The sequence below is a fragment of the Narcine bancroftii genome, chromosome 2, assembly GCF_036971445.1.
Source record: "Narcine bancroftii isolate sNarBan1 chromosome 2, sNarBan1.hap1, whole genome shotgun sequence".
Taxonomy (NCBI): Eukaryota; Metazoa; Chordata; class Chondrichthyes; order Torpediniformes; family Narcinidae; genus Narcine; species Narcine bancroftii.
The window spans coordinates 38,328,462-38,349,207 of record NC_091470.1 but is presented as its reverse complement, the minus strand read 5'-3'; the positions used below and the strand labels follow the sequence as shown (position 1 = coordinate 38,349,207).

At 37.9% G+C, this 20,746-nt stretch overlaps 1 protein-coding gene across 1 annotated transcript; it reads right to left on the bottom strand.

The window, feature by feature from the left end:
* Positions 1 to 5,906: 5,906 nt before the first annotated feature.
* LOC138752305 (uncharacterized) lies at positions 5,907 to 20,738 on the bottom strand. The gene is made up of 5 exons (XM_069915231.1): positions 20,677 to 20,738; positions 16,173 to 17,324; positions 14,379 to 14,594; positions 10,682 to 10,901; positions 5,907 to 6,965 (listed from the first exon to the last, which is right to left on the bottom strand). The coding sequence occupies exons 2-5, from the start codon at positions 16,852 to 16,854 to the stop codon at positions 6,755 to 6,757; spliced, it is 1,329 nt and encodes a 442-aa protein (XP_069771332.1). The 5' UTR covers positions 16,855 to 17,324; positions 20,677 to 20,738; the 3' UTR covers positions 5,907 to 6,754.
* Positions 20,739 to 20,746: the final 8 nt, after the last annotated feature.

Sequence of the window (20,746 nt, the reverse complement as noted above, 5' to 3'; positions counted from 1 at the left end):
CAACAATACTGCTTTACTTTTCATGCACTATAGTGATGTCGTAAGATGGTTATAATATGAACGTTTCCACTGAGACGCTGCCGCAAAACACCAAATTTCTCGACTTGTTCATGACAATAAATTCTGATTCTACTGAATCTCCTCAGACACCTCACAGATCCTCGGAGATGTTGACTCCCAGGAATTTGAAGTTCTTGACCCTCTCCACTACGGAGCCCTCGATGAGGACTGGGCCGTGTTCCCCTGACTTGCTCCTGAAGTCCACAGTCATCCCCTTGGTTTTGCTGACGTTGACCATAAGGTTGCTGTCGTTACATCATTCAACGAGCTGATCTATCTCCCCGTATGCATTTGTGACTGTATCTCATAAACCCCACTTTCTTTTCAAGAAGCAAACACAGTGTAATTGCAAACATTTCTATTGCTACAAATGCAAGGCAGAAAAAAGATAATAAATATGAAAGGATATATAAATCTTCACACTTGCAAAGAAAGGAAGGAGTAGTCAAAATCAGAAGTTATTGTCATGAACAAGTCGAGAAATTTGCTGCTTTGCAGCAACATCATAAAGCAAACATTTATATTATAACCATCTTACAACATTACTATTAAAAATAAAAATGTATGAATAGGCAGTGTCTTTCGTTCATTGATTATTCAGGAATCTGATGGCAGTGGGGAAGAAGCTGTCCTTGTGCCATTGAGTATTTGTCTTTAGACTCCTGTTCCTTTCTCCCCAATAGTAGCAGAGTAAAGAGGGCATGGGCTGGTTGGTGGGGGTCTTTGAGGATAGCAGCTGCTTTTTTAAGACGCTGCCTCATTGATGGAGTGAAGGAGTCAGGCCGAATTAAAAAACCTCTGGAGTTTATTCTTCTCCTGACAGTTGGCACCTCCATACCAGGCAGTGATGCAACCAGCCAGAATTCTCTCCATAGTACACCTGTAGAAGTTTACGAAGTATAGCTGATAGATCTTCTGGTAGTCCTGGGGTAGTTTATGGGGTTTTTTAAAATTTTTTTATTTTTCATATTATGAACCATACTGACCAAAATACATAGACATTTTTCTCTTGAATATACAGTGTCATTTTTTTTCCCTTTTCCCCCTCCCTTCCCTCCCTCCCTCACACCCCCCCTCCCCATTCATTCGACGTTCAATCTATATGATACATTAAACCGTTAAACGTCGTCACAATAAAAATAAACAAGAAATTTGTGTCTTCTACTTTTTCATACTGTGTCAGTTAATTTCGTTGTCTTCTCCTTCCGTTATTTTAGGTGGTAGATGTCCCCGGTAGGTTTTCTCTATTGTGTTTCATGTATGGTTCCCATATTTGTTCGAATACTGTGATGTTATTTCTTAAATTATATGTTATTTTTTCCAATGGAATACATTTATTCATTTCTATGTGCCATTGCTGTATTCTCAGGTTATCTTCTAATTTTCAGGTTGACATAATACATTTTTTTGCTGCAGCTCAGGCTATCATAATAAATCTTTTTTGTACTCCATCCAAATCAAGTCCAAGTTCTTTATTTCTTATATTACTTAGAAGAAAGATCTTTGGGTTTTTTGGTTTGTTGATTTTTGTGATTTTATTTAATACCTGGTTTAGATCTTCCCAAAATTTTTCCACTTTCTCACATGCCCAAATTGAATGAATTGTTGTTCCCATTTCCTTCTTACAGCAAAAACATCTGTCTGAAACTGTTGGGTCCCATTTATTTAACTTTTGGGGTGTGATGTATAGCCTGTGTAACCAATTATATTGTATCATGCGTAACCTCGTTTTTATTGTATTTCTCATAGTTCCGGAGCATAGCTTTTCCCATGTTTCACTCTTTATCTTTATGTTTAGATCTTGTTCCCATTTTTGTTTAGGTTTACAGCTTGTTTCCTCGTTCTCCTTTTCTTGCAGTTTGATGTACATGTTTGTTATAAATTTTTTACTACCAAAATTAATATTGACACAAAATAAACGAATCCCTTTCACAATAGATAACCTTTCCTTTAGAGAAAAAGGATCAAAAGATTAGAAAATTATTTTTCGGGAAATAATTATCTTTTGGACAAATATAGTATAACTCACGATACAATGTTTGCATGCCACCAACTGAAAACCTACTTGAAGGACAAATTTGGAAACAGTCTGAGGTTACCAGAAGGAAGCAATTTTGAATATGTGATTAAAGACACAATGTAAATTTAAAAATTTATAACAAATGGGTAGTTTATGGTTGAGGTTAGAGTAATACAGGGTTAGATTTCCCCAGGTTGGTATCAGTATGTGGCAAAGTGTTGCCAGCTGTAATCTATAGATTTATATAGATCTGTAGATTTATAAATCTATTTCCTCCGCCCATTCAAAACATTCCAGGGATGTAGGTTAATAAGGGGTAAAATTGAGCAGCACAGACTCGTGGGTCAAAACGGCCTGTTACAGTATGTCTAAAAAAAATTTAAAAACAGTGTAGAACATTATCATTTAAGAGAGAAAAGATTTTAAAAAATCTTCACCCTGAGGATAGTGGATCTTAATAATTCTATGCCAACAAGACCTCTGGAGGTTCAGTCGTTGAAAACAATCAAAAGTGAGATCAAAGGTGAATTTCAGATATAAAGGGAATCAAGGGTTAAAATTGAAAAGAAACACTAAGATAAAAGATTAGCCCTGATCTACCTGCATGGCACAGCAGGAACAAGGGACTGAACAGCCTTTGTGTTCTTGGGTATTACTGTCAATCCTATATCCAGTTGCACACTTTAGGAAACATGAGAGTCCATACAAGTTCTGGAGTCAATGCACTGAAAAGGGTTTATTTGTTCCCAAAATCATGGGGGTGAATTCCAAGGAAGAATGGAAAAAAATTGACAAAGCTTTTAATCATCTGATAGTTGTTGGCTTGAGTGTCCAAGCCAATGTGCCCTGTCAATCTTGACAGCACCTCCACCGTACATTTGTAAGATGCTCTTTTAAAACGATTTAAAATATTAAAATGTGGACACAAACAAAAAAATGACAGCATCAGGACAGCACTCACTGGATGGAAATTGAGCACAAGAGGTTTTATTGCAATGCAGGATAACGCATGGTTAGAAGTTCAGTAGAAGGAGTACATTCTGAAGATTGGATGGGAAGGACTAGTGACAGTAGTTGTGTGGTTCAATTGGGATGGCCAGTCAGCTGATTCTGGATGACATGCGCATGACACACACTCCACCTAATGTAGTTGAGGAATAGTATCCTCTCTATACAGTGCGCTCCATAATGTTTGGGACAAAGTGACATTTTTTCCATTTATTTGCCCCTGTGCTCCACAGTTTTTAATTTTTTTGGTAATTAAACAATTCATGTGTTTAAAGGGCACATTTCAGACTTTATTTTGATTTTGAGCATGTAGAAACTACAGCAAGTTTTATACATAGTCCCCTCAATTTAGGGCAGCATAATGTTTGGGACATAGCAATCTTCTTCTGGCTATCCATTCCACAGGACAATGATGGGTCTTTTCAAACAGTGGCTGTACAGGCCGATCCTTGACAGGCCCTGCTTGCCACATACTTTGCAGGTGAGGGGCAGCAGGGGTGGAAGCTCTGTTCTGGCGCTTCCTGTACCTGTCCTCTGTTCCCTCTGAGCTTGTTCTCAGCAGCGTCCACGCCTTTTCTGATGGTGTCCCTCCACTGCAAGTGATTTTGAGCCAGATCCTCCCATGTTGATGTCAATGTCCGCTGTCATGAGACTCCTGTGTAGAACATCCTTGTACTGTAGTCGCTGGCATCCTCATTTTCGGGTACCACAGGGCAGTTGGCCGTACAAGATTTCCTTGAGCAGTCTTCTGTCAGGCATTCTGACATGTCCTGCCCATCACAGTTGGGCTGACATCACCGAGGTTGAACCTGCTGGCATTCCGGCTTGAGAAAGGATCTCGATATTAGAGACCTTGTCTCATCAGATAATCTTTATCAGAGGACATAGGCGACACTGCTGCAGTTGGTCACCACCTATGATATAGCAATAGTATGTATATTAAAGTAGTCATATTTAATACTTTGTTGCATATCCTTTGCACGCAATGACTGCTTATAGTCCATGATTAATAGATATCACCAGGTGCTGAGTTTCTTCTCTGGTGATTCTCTGCAAGGCCTCTACTGCTACCATCTTCAGCTCTTTCTTGTTTCGAGGGCTTGCCTCCTTAATTTTATTTTCAGCATATGGAAGGCATGCTCAATCGGATTTAGATCAGGTGAGTAACTTGGCCATTCAAGAATTTTCAGTTTTTAGCTTTAAAAAAACTGTTGCTTTTGCAGTATGTTTGGGATAATTGACTTGCTGTACGATTAAGTGCCATCCAATGAGTTTAGAAGCTTTTGCTTGAACTTAAGCAGATAAGATCTTTCTATACACCTCAGAATTCATTTTGCTACTGCCAACACCAATTACATCATCAATTAAGATAAGTGCTCAATACCTGTGGCAGCCATACATGCCCAGGTCATAACACCCCCACCACGTTTCACAGATGAGATGGTATGCTTTGGATCTTGGACACTTCCTTTGCGCCTCCACATTATGCTCTTGCCATCACTCTGATGCAGGTTAATCTTGGTCTCATCTGTTCACAAGACCTTTTTTTTTCAGAATTCTGCAGGCTTTTTTTAAATACTTCTTGGCAAACTCTAACCTGGCCATCCTGTTTCTGTTACAGAGGCAGTGGAGCCTCTGTAATTCTATTCATGAAGTGTTCTGTGGACAAGTCATTGACACATCCACACCTGCCTCCTGAATTGTTTCTGATCTGTCGTTTGGGGACTTTTCTTCATTATGATGAGTATTCTTCCGTCATCAGCAGTGGAGATCTTCCTTGGAATACCAGTCCCTTTGCGATTACTGAGCTCATCAGTACGCTCGCTCTCCTTCATGATGTTCCAAGCATTTGATTGTTGTAATCCTAAAGTTTGGGCACTTCTCTTACTGTTTTATTCTTGTTTTTCAGCCTCATAATGGATTGCTTGACTTTTATTGGCACAATCTGGTCCTCATGTTTAAAAACGGCAACTAGATTCCAAAGGTGAGCAAAATCTTTGAAGCAAGCCCAGCTCTCTTAATCCTGCCCAAATGAAGCAATTAAACATATCTGAGTAATCACAAACACCTGTGAAACCAAATGTCCCAAGCATTCTGGTGCCCTGAAATGGAGGAAACTATGTATAAAAAGTGCTGTGATTTATACATGGTCAAACCAAAAAATACACAAATAACTTTTAATAAAATCTAAAATGTGCACTTTGAGCACTTGTGAATTGTTTGATTACAAATTTTAAACTGTGGCGCACAGGAGCAAATATAATGGAGGCCACTGCACCTCAAAACCTTGATTTGTATTTTCCACAACTGCAATTAGACTCATTTAGATACAATAGTCACTTTAGAATAGACCAGCAAATACAGCAACATTAGATCAATTTTCAAACCATCACCAGCATGTTTTTTTCCCCCCCAGAGGCAAATCCTTAAAACCTCCTCCTCAGGCTTCTCAATCTGATGAAGGCATCTCAGAAGTGATCTTAGAAGACAGCGGTACAATCTATATTAAAAGATTAACCCTGCTAATGTTGCTAACCACAGAAAAATAATCACATTTGAAGCACCTACCAGTAGGATCTTGGAGCATAGTTTATAGACACAATTCTCTACATCTCAGCCAACGTCAACCACATCCCCCTACAGAAAGTTTTCAAACTAACTGAGAAGTTACTTATCAAAACTTATGGAAGCAATGTTGGACAATGCAAAGTAATATGCCTGCCCTCTTGTGGATAAATATATAGTACAGAAAACAGTATTAGAACAGAAAACTTTTTTTGTAAATGAAGATTTATTATAAACAAAATCAATACAGCTATTATAAGCCGCATAGAAATGCAATGCAGTAGATTTAACTATTTTAAGGCAATAGTTACATTTTTAATGAATACATATTTTAGCTAAACAATAATTTGGGTCGACGACAACTTGGATTTGCATGGTGAATGTACCTTTGTGCATATTTACAGATGGTCACATTAATGAATGGAATTAACTTGTCTGTAGCATTGAAAATGGCCATCGACCATTTTAAAAAATTGACATTAACATTAAACCACTGTCAGTCATGAACACTGCTTCGGTCTATTTACTCCTCCATCTATCTATCACTTCAATGTATGGCAATGAACATTAGAAGCACTGCAAGGAACAAATATTTCTGGACTCTATTAAAAACATTACATTAAAAAAATCAGTCTTTTTTCGTGTTCCTTGTGATGAACAGCAAACTTTTCTTCTAACTTATTGATAAATAGGTAATTTTCAGATTTTTCTTCCCACAGTCTTTTCAAATATTCTCCACAAAATGTTATCAATCCTATTGACATCAAATATGAACCTCTCTTAAAAATTCTGACAACCTGCTTTTCTGATCGGAAACAATGTGGTCCTAAAATAGCCTTGGGGTTTGATGTCAGAATGAAGCACAAATATTTAAGCAAGATTCCACCCTGCTTGAAATGGATGCTTAATTTGAAACGCCAAATACCACATACGTTGTACAACAAATTCAATAAATAGAGAACTTGTTCCACTCTTCTGACTTAATCTAATTGCCAGTTTCCGACTTGAAAATTTCTATATCATTGAAATTCAAAGTCTCACTCGTCAGATTTTTAACTGAATTTATAGCTTTAGCTTGATCGAAAAATATTCTCTCATTAATCAACTCAATAACTGAGAATAAAATATGCAACCACACTCATTTTGATTGCTTTTGCTCTTCTGAGTAACATGCACTCTGTTCTTTGTTGAAGTCCGAAATTGCTTAATAATTTCGTTTGTTAGATGTGGATTGTTTGAAATTATGATTTCCTTAAGAAATGCCATGTCCACAAGGCCAAACAAAGTTTTTTGATTCAACAACCTATAACCACTGTGGGAAAAAAAAGGAGAACATTAAATTAGTGCAGTTTAAAATTAGTGAAGCGATCAAAAGTTAAAAACTTAACTCTTCATTCATAAAATTAAACAGATGCTTAATGAAGAACTTCCAAAATAAATAGATAATCTAGACAGATCTCTGATCATTCTAAGGAGAATTTACTCCAAAAAGGAAGAGACATTTTAACTTAATCAAACTTACATCGTGCCAGAAACATCAATCCACTGTCACCACAAAATTCTTCGGGAACAGAAAGAACAGAAAATGGGGCAAAAGGAGGAAAAAATGTAAAAGGGTTCCTTCCCACCTTCAGGTGATCAAAGCTAGTTTCTTTCATTACTACGAGTCTCAAAGTCCAAATAAGCATTTTTTTTCATGAAGCAGACTTTCGCATAATAAAGAAAGTAAATAAACAAGGTAAATAACTAGTAATTAAATAATTATTACAAATTTAGAGAAAGGCTCATTAAAATTGCATTAATGGCTTCTGAGAAATAAATTAAATCTCTGATGATTCAATTAAAACTAATCTCCACACAATAAAGTCAGGGGACACAGTTTTATAATAATTTAGAAAATGATAGAGGCATCACAGGAAGATAGGGTTGTAAAGAGTGCTTTCATAAATTAAAATAATGAGTATAGGAATTGGGATGTTATGAACATTGGCGAGGACAAATTTGGAGTATTATGTGCAGTTTTGAACACATAACTACAAGAAAGATAAATAAAATTGAAAGAATGCAGAGAAGATTTACTTGGATGTTGTCAGAACATCAGGAACTGAGTTACTGATGTTAAACAGGTTCAGAAAAAGGTTAAACAGGTTCAGAATGAGGGGAGATTTGATAGAGGTAAACAAAATTATAGATTTTATAGAGGGTTATAGATAGAGTAAATGTAGATAGGCTTTTTCCCCCACAGAGGGTAGGTGAGATACAAACCAGAGGACATGGGTTAAGGGTGAAAGGGGAAAAGTTTAGAGGGAACTTCTTCACAGAGAGTGGTGAGGGTATGAAATGATCTGCCAGCTGTAGTAAATGCAAGCTCAATTTAAGAAAAATTTGGACATGTATCAAGAAGGGATGGGAATGGAAGGATATGGACTGAGTGCAGGTCATGGGACTAGGCAGAATAGTTCAGCACAAACTAGAAGGGCCAAAAGCCTGTTTTCTATGATGTAATGTTCTATGAAGCAACAGATGTTTTCCCACACTTAGTGCTTTTGAAATCACTGCCGAAAAGGAAAGCCAACAGAAACCTTCTGGATATGGACTTGAAAAGCTGTAACCTGCATGACTATAGGCATCATGTTGAGTTGGTATTTGTAAACCAATGGCTATTTTTGGTGATATACTGAATTTGATGGCATCCAAGACCACCTATTCTTTACTTTAAAAAATATCGCTCCACAAAAGCACTCCCGGGTCTTATATGCGAAAGTGACATTTTGGTGCCGCTATCTTGCATTGTGCACCGAAATACAAATGTAGTGGAAACTTTTATCTTCAAGATAGTGACAAGAGGAAAGCGCTCAAGCTATACTATTGCATACAAACTAAAAGTTGTAACGTATGCTAAGGAGCATGGAAATGCCATAGAGTACATATGTCTAAAGTTAAATTGTCGCATTTTATTCAGATATAAACCTTCTATATGACAAATGTAAAATTGGTTGTAAAACACAGAATTCTGTGGACACTGGTTGAAGTAAAAACAAAATGCTGGAGAGTCTCAGCAGGTCAAACAGTGTACCTCATGTAACAAAGGCAGAGATACATAATTGACATTTGGGGCTTGAGCCCTTCATCAAAGTATGAGAAAATACCAGTGAGTGTCAGAATAAAAGAATGGGGTTGGGGGGGGGGGAAGAGGGTGGCAGGGCAGGAGATGATAGGTGGAGAAGGGTGGGAGGGGCAGCAGCACTGAGGGGGAAGGGAGTGCAAAGACAGGGCTGCATAGGTTAAAGAACTGGAAAGGCAGGAAATGTGGGAGGGGGAAGAAAAATTGTAAAAAATGTATAACTGGTGACACTTCTTTGGTTCACATGTTCTGGACTTGTCCTAGTTTGGAAAAATTTTGGAAAGATATTTTTCAAATATTATCAGTGATTCTCAAGTTCAAATTAGAGCCTTGCCCTTTAATTGCTCTATTCGGATCATTTCAAGATGATGATGTTTTACTGACTCCAACTCAAAACCAAATTTTATCTTTTACTTAATTGATAGCCAGATGTGCAATTTTGATTAAATGGAAAGACAGTACATCCACCTACACATACACAATGGTTCAGTGATAAGTGAACCGGATGTGAGGAGGTGCTGAGGGCGCTGTAGGCTTCCTGACCATATCAGAGGTTCGGAGCTGGAGCTCGGGTTGCCATTGGTTTGGACTGGACTGTGTGTGGCTGTGGGAGCACTGGAGGCGAATCTACAGACACGGTGACTCTGGGGGGGGGGGGGGGGCTCTTTTGCTTCTCTTTCCGACTCTAAGAGGCACTTAGCCAATTCCTTGCAGCTGGCAAAATGAAATTCCATGTAATATGACACTGTTTTATAACTATGATAATAAATTGAATTTTGATCATGTCTTGTTTAATTTTATAAAAAATTAGATATGCTGTTAAAGATTCAAATATTAACTTCCAAAAGACGCAGGGCCCATTTATGGACTATTATCATATACTGAAAGAATTAGGGTTGTTCTGAAGCTTTGGTGCCGTGCTGTCCATCTCCAGGTTGTTGTCACTTAATTCCTACATGTTAGATTTTAATCTTGCTTAGGGGTAGGAGTTCTGAATTATAAGGGTTTTAGGGTTCTTTTTATTTTTTTTCTTGAATTTTACAATATGTAACTACTGTTCAAAAATATTTTAAAAAGAAAAGGAGCATGGTAATAGAGTTGCAGCTAAAGTTTTGGGAGCGCCACCTAAAGTAAAAATGATACGTGCAAGGAGAAAGCAATAAAAAAAGAACTAGCTCAATAATTGTTTTTTTCTTAATTCTCCCTTTACTTACTTTATCAGACTCAATACCAGAGCTGCTTTTTTTTTAATGTAAATGCTCCTAAATAGTGGTTCGTGGCATCATCTGTTTACTGCTGACCATGTATTTAGTAATCCAAAAGATGCAGCAGAGCCAAGAAACTTGATCCGATCTATACACGATATGCACAATTTTCAGAAAAAAAACTGAACCACAAATTTCTCTCCATGTCACCTGCTACAATAGGAGATGCTTTGAATTAATAATTTTTTTAAACTTCTAAATTCAAACCAAGATTTTAGCAATTATTCAGTGAGTAAAATGAAGATACTGGTGTGGCACACTATACAAATGATAATTATGTGAATTTATATCTTTGTGTATCTTCAGTGTAATTGGGAATCAACACTTGCTTCCATGCATTTCTACAGGGTGGAAAAATAGTGCATCAAAACAACATACGTAAAATATATAACCATGTAATTATATTGTTCTTCAACCCAACTTGGAAATATATTACTTATTCTTCAATATTGTGATCTACATCCTGGAACTCCCTACCCAACAACACCATGAGCTTACCATTGCAGCAATTCTATGTGGCATCTCACGACCACTTCCTCAATAGGTAAGGAATGGTGGCCTTGTGAATAATACCCAAACCCCAAAAAATGAATTGAAAGAAACTTTGCATTTATTAGTAAAAGACACATTGTCATTTACCTGAGGTCAAGGGTCTGCAAGAAAGGAAACTGTTTGGGCAACCGCTTTAACATTGCTTCAGTAATACCACTGCAGAGCACCAAGCTAAGACGCTTAAGAGTTTTTCCTGAAGAATCAGAGAGAAGCTTCACATCGACATTCGAAAGTCTTGCATTAATCAAATCGATTCTTGTGAGCCCCGAAGGCAAAAGCTTCACAAATTCAGCAAGAGGTCCATTCCCTAGTAATTTAACATAGAAATTAAATAAGGAGGAATCCCTGCTGAGTTTGTCCAGCAGTTTTGTGTATTACACCATAATCACAGCATCTGCACAACTTAACTGTTTAACTCCTTTTGAAATATATTTCTTCAAAATTGCCTTATACAATTATTGAAAGGCCAAATAACTATTAATACAATACTTCTGCCACTCTTGAATTTAATACCAATACTTGCCTGCAGCATCCTAATATTTTACTGATGTCTTAAGGAAAAATCAATGACTCTCAGCTCACATTTAAATGCTAAGGGGTCCACACATAACTCCAGAACTTTAGAACATCATTCATGATGAGTGCCGTCTACTTTTGTAGGCTTGGAATTCAGATGGCTGCTCCATCTTCCTAAACTTTCTCTGTCGCTCCATCTCTGGCTGATCTCTTTGTATCTTTATGAAGTACCTTTCTGCTTTTGTTCCCTCCATTTAGGAGGGATACAAGTGACTGTTAAATTACATTGCTAAAAATAATGCTACTCATAAGTTCCAATCTAAAATATTTTCTTTCGGGTTACTTGGTTCAGCATTTTTCAGAATTAATCTTGGCTAGCAATGTTTATCTAGCAGCCCTGTAGATTCAATGAAAATTTAAAAAAACACAAAGTGTTGGAAATATTCAGCAGGTAAGGTCACATCCATGGTAAGAGAAACAGTTAATGTTTTAGGTTGTCTGTGATTTGAAATGTTAGCAGTGTTCCACTTCCTTCAGATGTGGCTTTTAGCATTTTCTGTATACTCCACAGAGCTACAATTAGAATCACTGTGAACAACTTGTATTTGTATAGTGACATCATTTGAGCAAAACATTCCAAGACACTGCATTGTGGCTTTACTAAAGAAAATTTCACATCATTCATTTATTCATAAATTGATTCACATGAACAAACTTGTATTATAATGGCAGGTTTTAAGTTACAGTGGGAAAAGCATAGAGCCTCTGAGGGAATTCTCGAGCTAAATGCCTTGACCACTGGAGACAAGGCAGCCAATGGTGAAGCAATGCAAACAATGCAAAAAGAGACTGGAGATGGTTTTCAAACCATGATCGAACAAATAAAACTGAAACCAGGCAAGTAGAGATCTACTCCACTGGAAATTAATTACAAGCCATAGATGGTGGAGACAAATCTGAAGAGAGAGAGAAAAGATTTACACAGAAAATTGAACAGCAAGGAGCAGACCCATCGGCCCATGAGTCTGTGCCAAACATGATATCCAAATTAAACTAAAACTCTGCTGTTTTCACATGATAGATTATATGATGAAAATGCGTTTATCCAGAAGTCTTTAAATTCTACTATTGCATCTGCTTCCACCAGGACTCCTGGCAGCCTGTCCCACATACTCACCCTTCTATATAAAAAATTTGCCTCGCACATCTCCCTTAAATATACCACCCACTTCAAACACATATTCTCTGATATGTGGCGTTTTTACCCTGGGGAAAAGATTCTGTCTGTCAACCCTATCAATTCTTCACATAATTTTATGAACCATCAAGTTTCCCCTCAACTTCTGATGTTGCACACAAAACAATCTAAGTTTGTCAAACCTCTTCCATAGTTTATACCCTTTAAACCAAGCAACATCCTGGTTAACCTTTTCTGTGCCCATTCCAAAGCCTTCACATCCTTCCTGCCATAGGAAGACTAGATTTGCACAAAGTATTCCAAATGAAGTCTAACCAAGGTTTTATATGGCTGCCACGCGACTTCCTTGCTTTTGTACTCAATGCCCCACCCAAAGAGAGCAAGGATAACATGCGCCTTCTTTACCACACCATCTACTTGCATGGCTATTTTCAATGAACGGGGTCATTGCTTTTAAGAGTCCTGATATTTAACTGCATATGTTATTCCTTACATTTAACCTCCTAAAGTACAACATTTCACACTGTCCAGATTAAACTGTAGCTGGCATTTCTCTGTCCAAATCTATAATTGGCCTACTGCACTCTTTAAATCCCCTCTACACTGTTCACAACTCCACTAAATCTTAGTATCATCTGCAAATTTACTAATCCACTAACCTGCTTTTTATCCGATTTTTATATATTTATAAAAATATTAAGAATTATTTATATAGTGGAACACATGCTGGCCAGTGTTCCAGCCACAATAACACCCTTCCACCACTCCCTTCTGCGTTCTAAAGGGGCAGACAATTCAGTTTCCAAACTATAATACACTATGCATCCATACAGCTGTATCTTCTGTATCAGGATTCCACGAGGGACCTTACTAAAGTCCATGAAGACTGCCCCATATTCATCAACAATCTTTGCCCCAGCCTCTCACAAAGGAAGCTACGCTGACTGTCTCTGGTCAGAACGCAACTTTCCAAATGTGTGCAAGTCCTATCCCTAAGGATCCTTTCACTGATGTCAGGCTAATTTACCTAGAATTTCCCAGTTTATCCCTTATTTTACCTCTTGAACAAAGTTAGCTACTGTGAATTCCTCTGGGACCTTGAGGGTCTAATCACCGGCAGGCTCATTTGTCAATGATATGGCATTTTGCTAAGATGATAAAGTTTAACGTGGGATTGCCTCAGAAAGGGTAATGAAGCCAGATTTGAAGCACAGGGGGACAGTATCCAAACAAAATTAATACTTAACTGATTCTGCAAACTCAAGATGAGAAGGGAAGTTATATGATCAGGGGTCTTGGAGTCAATAAGCAGGAGATGGAATTCAATCTTAAGATCATATGGTCAAATATCCATTTCACTATAGTATTTCTACAACATCCAACCTGCTCAAGCACACTAACATTTTTTCACTCTTTATTTTGGGGGGGGAGGGTTGGACTAATTTTAAGTTAGACTATTAATATTGTGTTACAATTAATGGGGGGGGGGTTATTTTGTGTAGTTTTCTGATGTAATATTGTAATCATACCTTTTTAAATTTTTTTTTCTATTTTTCTTTAAATGTAATTCTTTATTGTATTCATGTTATAAAATTTTAAATAAAGTCTTCAAAAAAAAAGCACACTAACATTTTTTTTTTAAATTTTGATCCCCATATTTATCCTGGTCATTCCCCAAATATAACCATCCTCTCCAGTCCCATGAGCTCAAAGGATGCAGATTCTCTAAACAGGTTTGATCACATAAAGCACTAATGAATCTGGATCTCATCTCCCAAAGCTGCCATTATTCCTGGAATACAAAGACAATACCCAGCTTCTCCACTCTAATGTATAAACAGTTTACATAAAGCTAAATTTTTCTACCTTTACCCCCAATGACAATGCCAAGGGTCTTGCATCTTTTGTCAATAAAATTAAGGTTCCTCTGGCATTTCCCATCCTTCACTCTACTACACTGGGCCCAACCCCTCTCCCCATGACAGCTTTGAACACACATTTTTGTAACCGATTCCTTCCACAAAATGAAAATGTTACGCGAGGCAGATAGGTTTGCAAAAATGTACTTACAGAACAGTTCTAATTCAGTAATATTTGGCAGGTTCTCCAGCATACTCTGCAGGAAACTGGTGTTCAGTGAAAAGCATGGCCTGATAAGGCCCATCGAAAGGCTGCGAACATTTGAAAGTTGATTGAAAGCTTTCCTGGACAGTGGAACATTTGTGCTATTCAGAAGACTCAGCTTTTCTAACTGGAGCTGTGAAATACATTGTGCTTCTAAACAACCTGGAAGAATAAATATTTCGGTTTTGACTACATTATGCAGCATTATTTCACCAGTTTACAAAATTATATTAAGCCCCTACATTATTCTCAGTATCATATTGTACACCAGCCAAATTATATCCTGCGATGTACAAAATATTATGCTGCTAAGATGCAAAAGTATTAATTTCAGCGATACTTTTAACACAAGTCTACTTAACACGCTATTGTTGAAGATACTCCATTATTGTTCTCCATTATAAAATCAGTCCCACCAAAACAGATATGGAGAAGAGAGATTGGAGGAGTATTGTGTGGTTCACAATTTAATAATCACCGTAGTCAGGTTAATAGTAGAACATGCATGATCACAATCTCAGTCCATCATTTGTCACTGGTTAGAGTTATGAAGAGGCCTTGAAGAAAGATTCAGACCCAAAATGTACCTTTTACACCCCTTGCCCCCCACCCCCCCCACATGGACACTACGAAACCTCCTGAGTTCCTCCAGCACTTTTGTCCTTTTACTACAATCACAGCGTCTGCAAACTTTTGTGTTTCACCCCAAATGTCAGCGGGTGTTAGCTTGATTTTCTCATGGGGTATCATCATATAATTCAAAGGTAGGTGGAGGAGCAGGTAGTGTTGAGGAAACATAGAGGCTGCAGAAGGACATTGACAGATTAAGAGAATGGGTAGAGCAGTAGCAAATGAAATACAATATCGGAAAGTGTACAGTTATGCAGCTTTGAGAACAAATAAAGAGCAAACAATTTTTTTTTTTTAAATGGGGAGCAAATTGAAAGAATCCCAATGCAAAGGGCCTTGCGAATCTTCATGCAGGAGAGCCTGAACTTGATGGTTGTCCGTTAAAAAGGCAAATGCAATGCTGGCATTCATTTCAAGAGGAATAGAATAATAATTTCAGGGATGTGATGTTGAGACTTTATAAGGCACTGGTGAGACCTCACTTGGAGTATTGTGAGAAGTTTTGAGTTCTTCATTTAAGAGAGGATGTGCTGTTCGAGAGTGTTCAGAGCAGGTACATAAGGATGATTCCGGTAATGAAAGAGTTTTCACATGAGGAGCATTTGACAGCTCTAGGCCTTTACTCATTGGAATTTAGGAGAATAAGGGGGGGGTGGATCTCATTGAAACATTTCGAATGTTGAAAGGCATGGACAGAGTAGATGGAGAAAGGTTGTTTCCCGTGGCACATCTTCAGAACATAGATACTTAGGAATTTCTTCAGACAGCGTGTGGCAAATCTCTGGAATTTGGCCAGGTCATTGTTGTATTCAAGGCAGAGCATGAAATTTTATGGGGAGAAGGCCAGACAGTGGGGTTGAGTGGGAAAATGGATCAACTGATGGTTAAATGGCAGGGCAGACTCGATGGGCTGAATAGCCTATTGCCACCCTTTTATGGTCTTCTATTTAGTCCTTGTTTTTCATTTGCTTCCTTAATCTGCAAACATAATAGATTTATACACTCGAAAAAAATCAAAAAATTTTGAGAATACACATCTCACAGCTATAGAGGACATGCCATATTCATACAACTGTTATAACAATTCTTTATCCATGCTCTTTTACATACCTGTCTCTTTAGAAGTCTTATTTTCTGGTGCTGTAAAACACAATGAAAAATTCTCCCACGTCTCCACAGAACGTAATGATAATTCTTTCAGCTTTGGTAACTGAAACAATATATACTGAATTGACATCAAAGGTGGGCCCTTTTGCTTTGCATGAAGTGTCAAAGATTGTAACTTTTTTAATTCCGCAAGGAGGCACAGAGAACTACCATCACCAAACAGCGAAGAACATAGAAATAAGGTCGTCAGTTGTTTGAAGGTCACTACCTCTCTCAGCAGCTCTTTGTCTAGCATTGCTGAACTATCACTCAGTTGCAGTTTCTGCAAGTTTGCCAATGGCCTCAGCATGCGTAGCCTTTCCGCGTTCATTTTTACTTCCATAGAAATTGCTGTCAAGTTGGGAATTAAATTCACCATTTTCTGCAATTGCTTCGGTGTGGCTTGCCTAATCACCACAGATCTTATTCTCCTCTTTGTAAGTGTTGTCCAAAAGCAGGAATTACAGCTCTGCAAACTTTTTATGACAATTGTCCTGTTCAGCCATAAAGTGGGATGGTCAATCAATTCTTGCAAATACTTGCAGGATGCACGTACATTAGCCTTTTCCTCAAATGTAAGATATTTAAATATTTCCAAAAATATATCTTGAGGTAGGTTTAACCATTGTTGACCTATTTTTGCCATATTTGTAAAGTCTTAACTTTCTATTTATATAATTTTTCTTTGAGAAGTGAAACCACCCACTGAAAATCTATATTTCAGTGCTTGTCATCAACTTTTCAGTGTATTATTGGCAATATTATTTTCATTTTACATTTACGTTTCTACTCAAAAGGAAAACCAATCACTTCAGCAAATTCTGTCAACAAAGTGTCTTTGTGAATTTCATACATTTTTCATATCAATTTCATTTGTTTGTCTTGAAGTATCTTAAGGATGTGCTGGAGTGACAAACAGAGAACATACATCTAAATGAGCTGGCACAGTTGGCGGGAGCAGCACAGTTGGTTTAGCAGTTAGCCGAAATGGCCTGTTACTGTACTGTACGTCTAAATTTAAAATTTAAATTTTAAAAATAAAATTTTTTAAATGTAAAATTTAATTATTATTCCATTCCAAATGAAGATGTCTTCTTCTTGAAGTGTATCCGTGACCTGTTGAAAGAAACATCAACCATCAACAGAATTGTAAGTCCATTCTATATAATTCTAAAGCAACTTCCAACACCTTTTTTATCCTGTTTCATTCCATTTTGCATGTGCCAACCATCAGCTAGAGCACATATAGAGTAAATGCAGTAGTACCCTGTATTAGTAAATGTGGTAGTACCCTGTATTAGTAATGAATAGCACAAGTGAAGTTAAGAGACTGAAATGTGACCATGAACTTTGTGGTTTGCATGCTAGGATTTTAAAAGGTGTGGCCACAAAGATCATGTATGTACTGGATTTTATCTCTCAATATTCCCAAGATTTTAGCAAAAATGTACCAGGGATTCAAGTAAAGAATATGAGAAAAAGGCTAGTTTAGTTAATCTAAGTTGTAGGGGAAATGTTAGAATCTCTTAACAAGCCACTTAGAAAAACTGAACATGATTCAACAGAAAGAGTAAACAAATCTTAATGTAGTTACATAAAATATTGTGCATATTTTTGAATTCCTTACCCAGCAATAAATTGGAGCAATATCTCTGCCCTATCTACACTACAATTTTATACACCTCTAACATGTCATCTCTCAGCTTTTTTAGCTCCAGAGGAAACAAGCCCAGACAACCTCCTCATGACTGAAGTTCTCTAAAGAAAGCGTTTGGAATCTTGCCCTTCATAAATCAAAGTATTGAGCATAGAAGTTGAATATCTTATGATGAGATTGTATAAGACATTGATGAGGCCAAATCTGGAGTATTGTGTGCAGTTCTGGTCATCAAATTACAGGAAAGATATCAGTAAGATTGAAAGAGTGTACAGAAGATTTAATAGAATCTTGCCAGGAGTTGAGTTACATGGAAAGATTGAACAGGTTAGGACTTTATTCCTTGGAGCATAGAAGAATGAGGGAAGATTTACAAAATTATGAGGCGTATAGACAGAGTAAATGCAAGTAGGCTGTTTCATTTAGATTAGGAGAGATAAATATGAGAGAACTTGGCTTTTGGGTGAAAAGCTAAGGGGGAACTTCTTCACAGAGAATGGTGGGAGTGTGGAATGAGCTGCCATATGATGTGGTAAATGCAGGCTCACTCTTAAATTTTAAGAATAAATTGGAATGTGAGAGGTCTGGAGGGTTATGGAATGGGTGCAGGTCAGTGGGACTAGCAGTATGATGCTTTAGCACAGGCTAGAAAGCCCAAAAAACCTGTTTTCTGTGGTGTAGTGTTCTAATCTGAATGAATCTCCTCTGCCTGCTCACCAGCACAATCACATCCCTCCTGTGTGGCAACAAAACTGCACATCATACTCCAATTGCAGCCTAATCAGAGTTTTGTAAAGTTTCAACAAACTATTACAACTTTTACATTCTATTCCCCAAACTGTCAAGGCATGCACGTATGTTCACCCTGACATTAAAACTACAGATTGAGTTCCAAGATCAAGTAATTATCCAGTCTGGAGAAATGGATTAAATTGGCCATTATGCCCTATTGTTTAGAAGAATGACAGGTGATCTTGAAACATTATTTTATCTCAAAAGGAAAACTGGAGAAAGGATAGTTCTCCTGGTTGGGATCAGAAAGGAGTCATCCATTAATAATCAAGACCATCTCTGCTAATGGGTTGTTAACCATGAAACCATTATTCCTAAAGCCTATGGATTGTGAGCTAACTATATACCACATTAAGTATATCGAATCACAGATACTGAGGGATCTCCGAGATGGTAGAAGATCCGCCATTTCTAAATTTAGATATACAGCCCAGTAATAGGCCATTTTGGCCCATGTGCCCAATTGCAGCCAATTAACTTCCAACCCCCGGTATGTTTCGCAGACACAGGAAGAACGTACAGACAGCACAGGATTCGAACCCACACCCCGATCGCTGGCACTTACAGCATTGTGCTAACTGTGCCACCCTAAAAAGGGCAGAGAGAATATACAAACAGCCTACCTCGTGTTTTGTTCTGCCCTCCTCTTGTGTTATAAATTTTTTTTTCCCACCTTTCGAATTTTCTACATGTCTCATCTCAAATTTTCCAAGCATTTGCACAATTCCAAAATGAGTTTAAACTAAGCCTGCTTTCACTACTTTTTCATGCACTATCATTTTAAATTTTTTAAAATCTGGTTTGATTAAAATAAATCAGTTTATTCAACCCTCTTGACTGTATCATCAGGTTATCCTTATTTACATAATCAACCCCCAATTGTGGCGCTGAGCATTGTATTGAATTGTTTCTTTCCAACATTTATTATTGTCACACCTTAAAGGGACCGTTGCACTATTGCCAATTCACTTTGTTTTTGAGGATTGTGTGTGTGTGTGTGTGTGTGTGTGTGTGTGTGTGTGTGTGTGTGTGTGTGTGTGTGTGTGTGTGTGTTTTTAAAGGAACCCAGAAATAGGGTGATAAGGCAAGCAAATGATGTTCCACTCATTCCTCAGTGCTTACGTTCAAGGGCCAAATAGCCTGTTCCTATTTATTATCTCCCCCTTTTCTCCAAGAAAAGGCTTACACCGTCAGCATCTCCACATCAACGTCAACCAAGGCACGTTGGCTCATCTCATCAGAGCCATATAACCATATAACCACTTACAGCACAGAACAGGCCAGTTCGGCCCTACTAGTCCATGCCGTAGCAAATCCCCACCCTCCTAGTCCCACTGACCAGCACCCGGTCCATACCCCTCTAGTCCCCTCCTATCCATGTAACGATCCAGTCTTTCCTTAAATGTAACCAATGATCCCGCCTCGACCACGTCTGCCGGAAGCTCATTCCACATCCCCACCACCCTCTGCGTAAAGAAATTTCCCCTCATGTTCCCCTTATAATTTTCCCCCTTCAATCTTAAACCATGCCCTCTAGTTTGAATCTCCCCCACTCTTAATTGAAAAAGCCTATCCACGTTTACTCTGTCTGTCCCTTTTAAAATCTTAAACACCTCTATCAAGTCCCCTCTCAATCTTCTACGCTCCAGAGAAAAAAGCCCTAGTCTGCACAACCTTTCCCTGTAACTCAGACCCTGAAATCCTGTCAACATTCTCGTGAACCTTCTCTGCACTCTCTCTATTTTGTTTATATAATGCCATTTCCAAGGCATTAAATCCACATTGTTAAAGACTATACAACAGCCAACATGAAATGCAATGCTCCCACTGCGGCCCGCTCGGTGCCTCAAAATCAAAAGCTCCTCATAATCGCGGAGAATTTGTTCTAGGATTGCGGCTGTACTTCTAAAGTCATAAATTGCACTATTGCTTTGCCTCAAAACAATTGCCAAGTTAATACACGCTGCGTGCTTTACAAACAGCTATTTTTTTAGGGAGAAAAAAAATAAAGACACAAACCATCGACGATTAATCGCGCAGAGAGAAACAGGTCGCCATTTTTTTTTTGCTCAGAGTCGGGTCGCAGGTA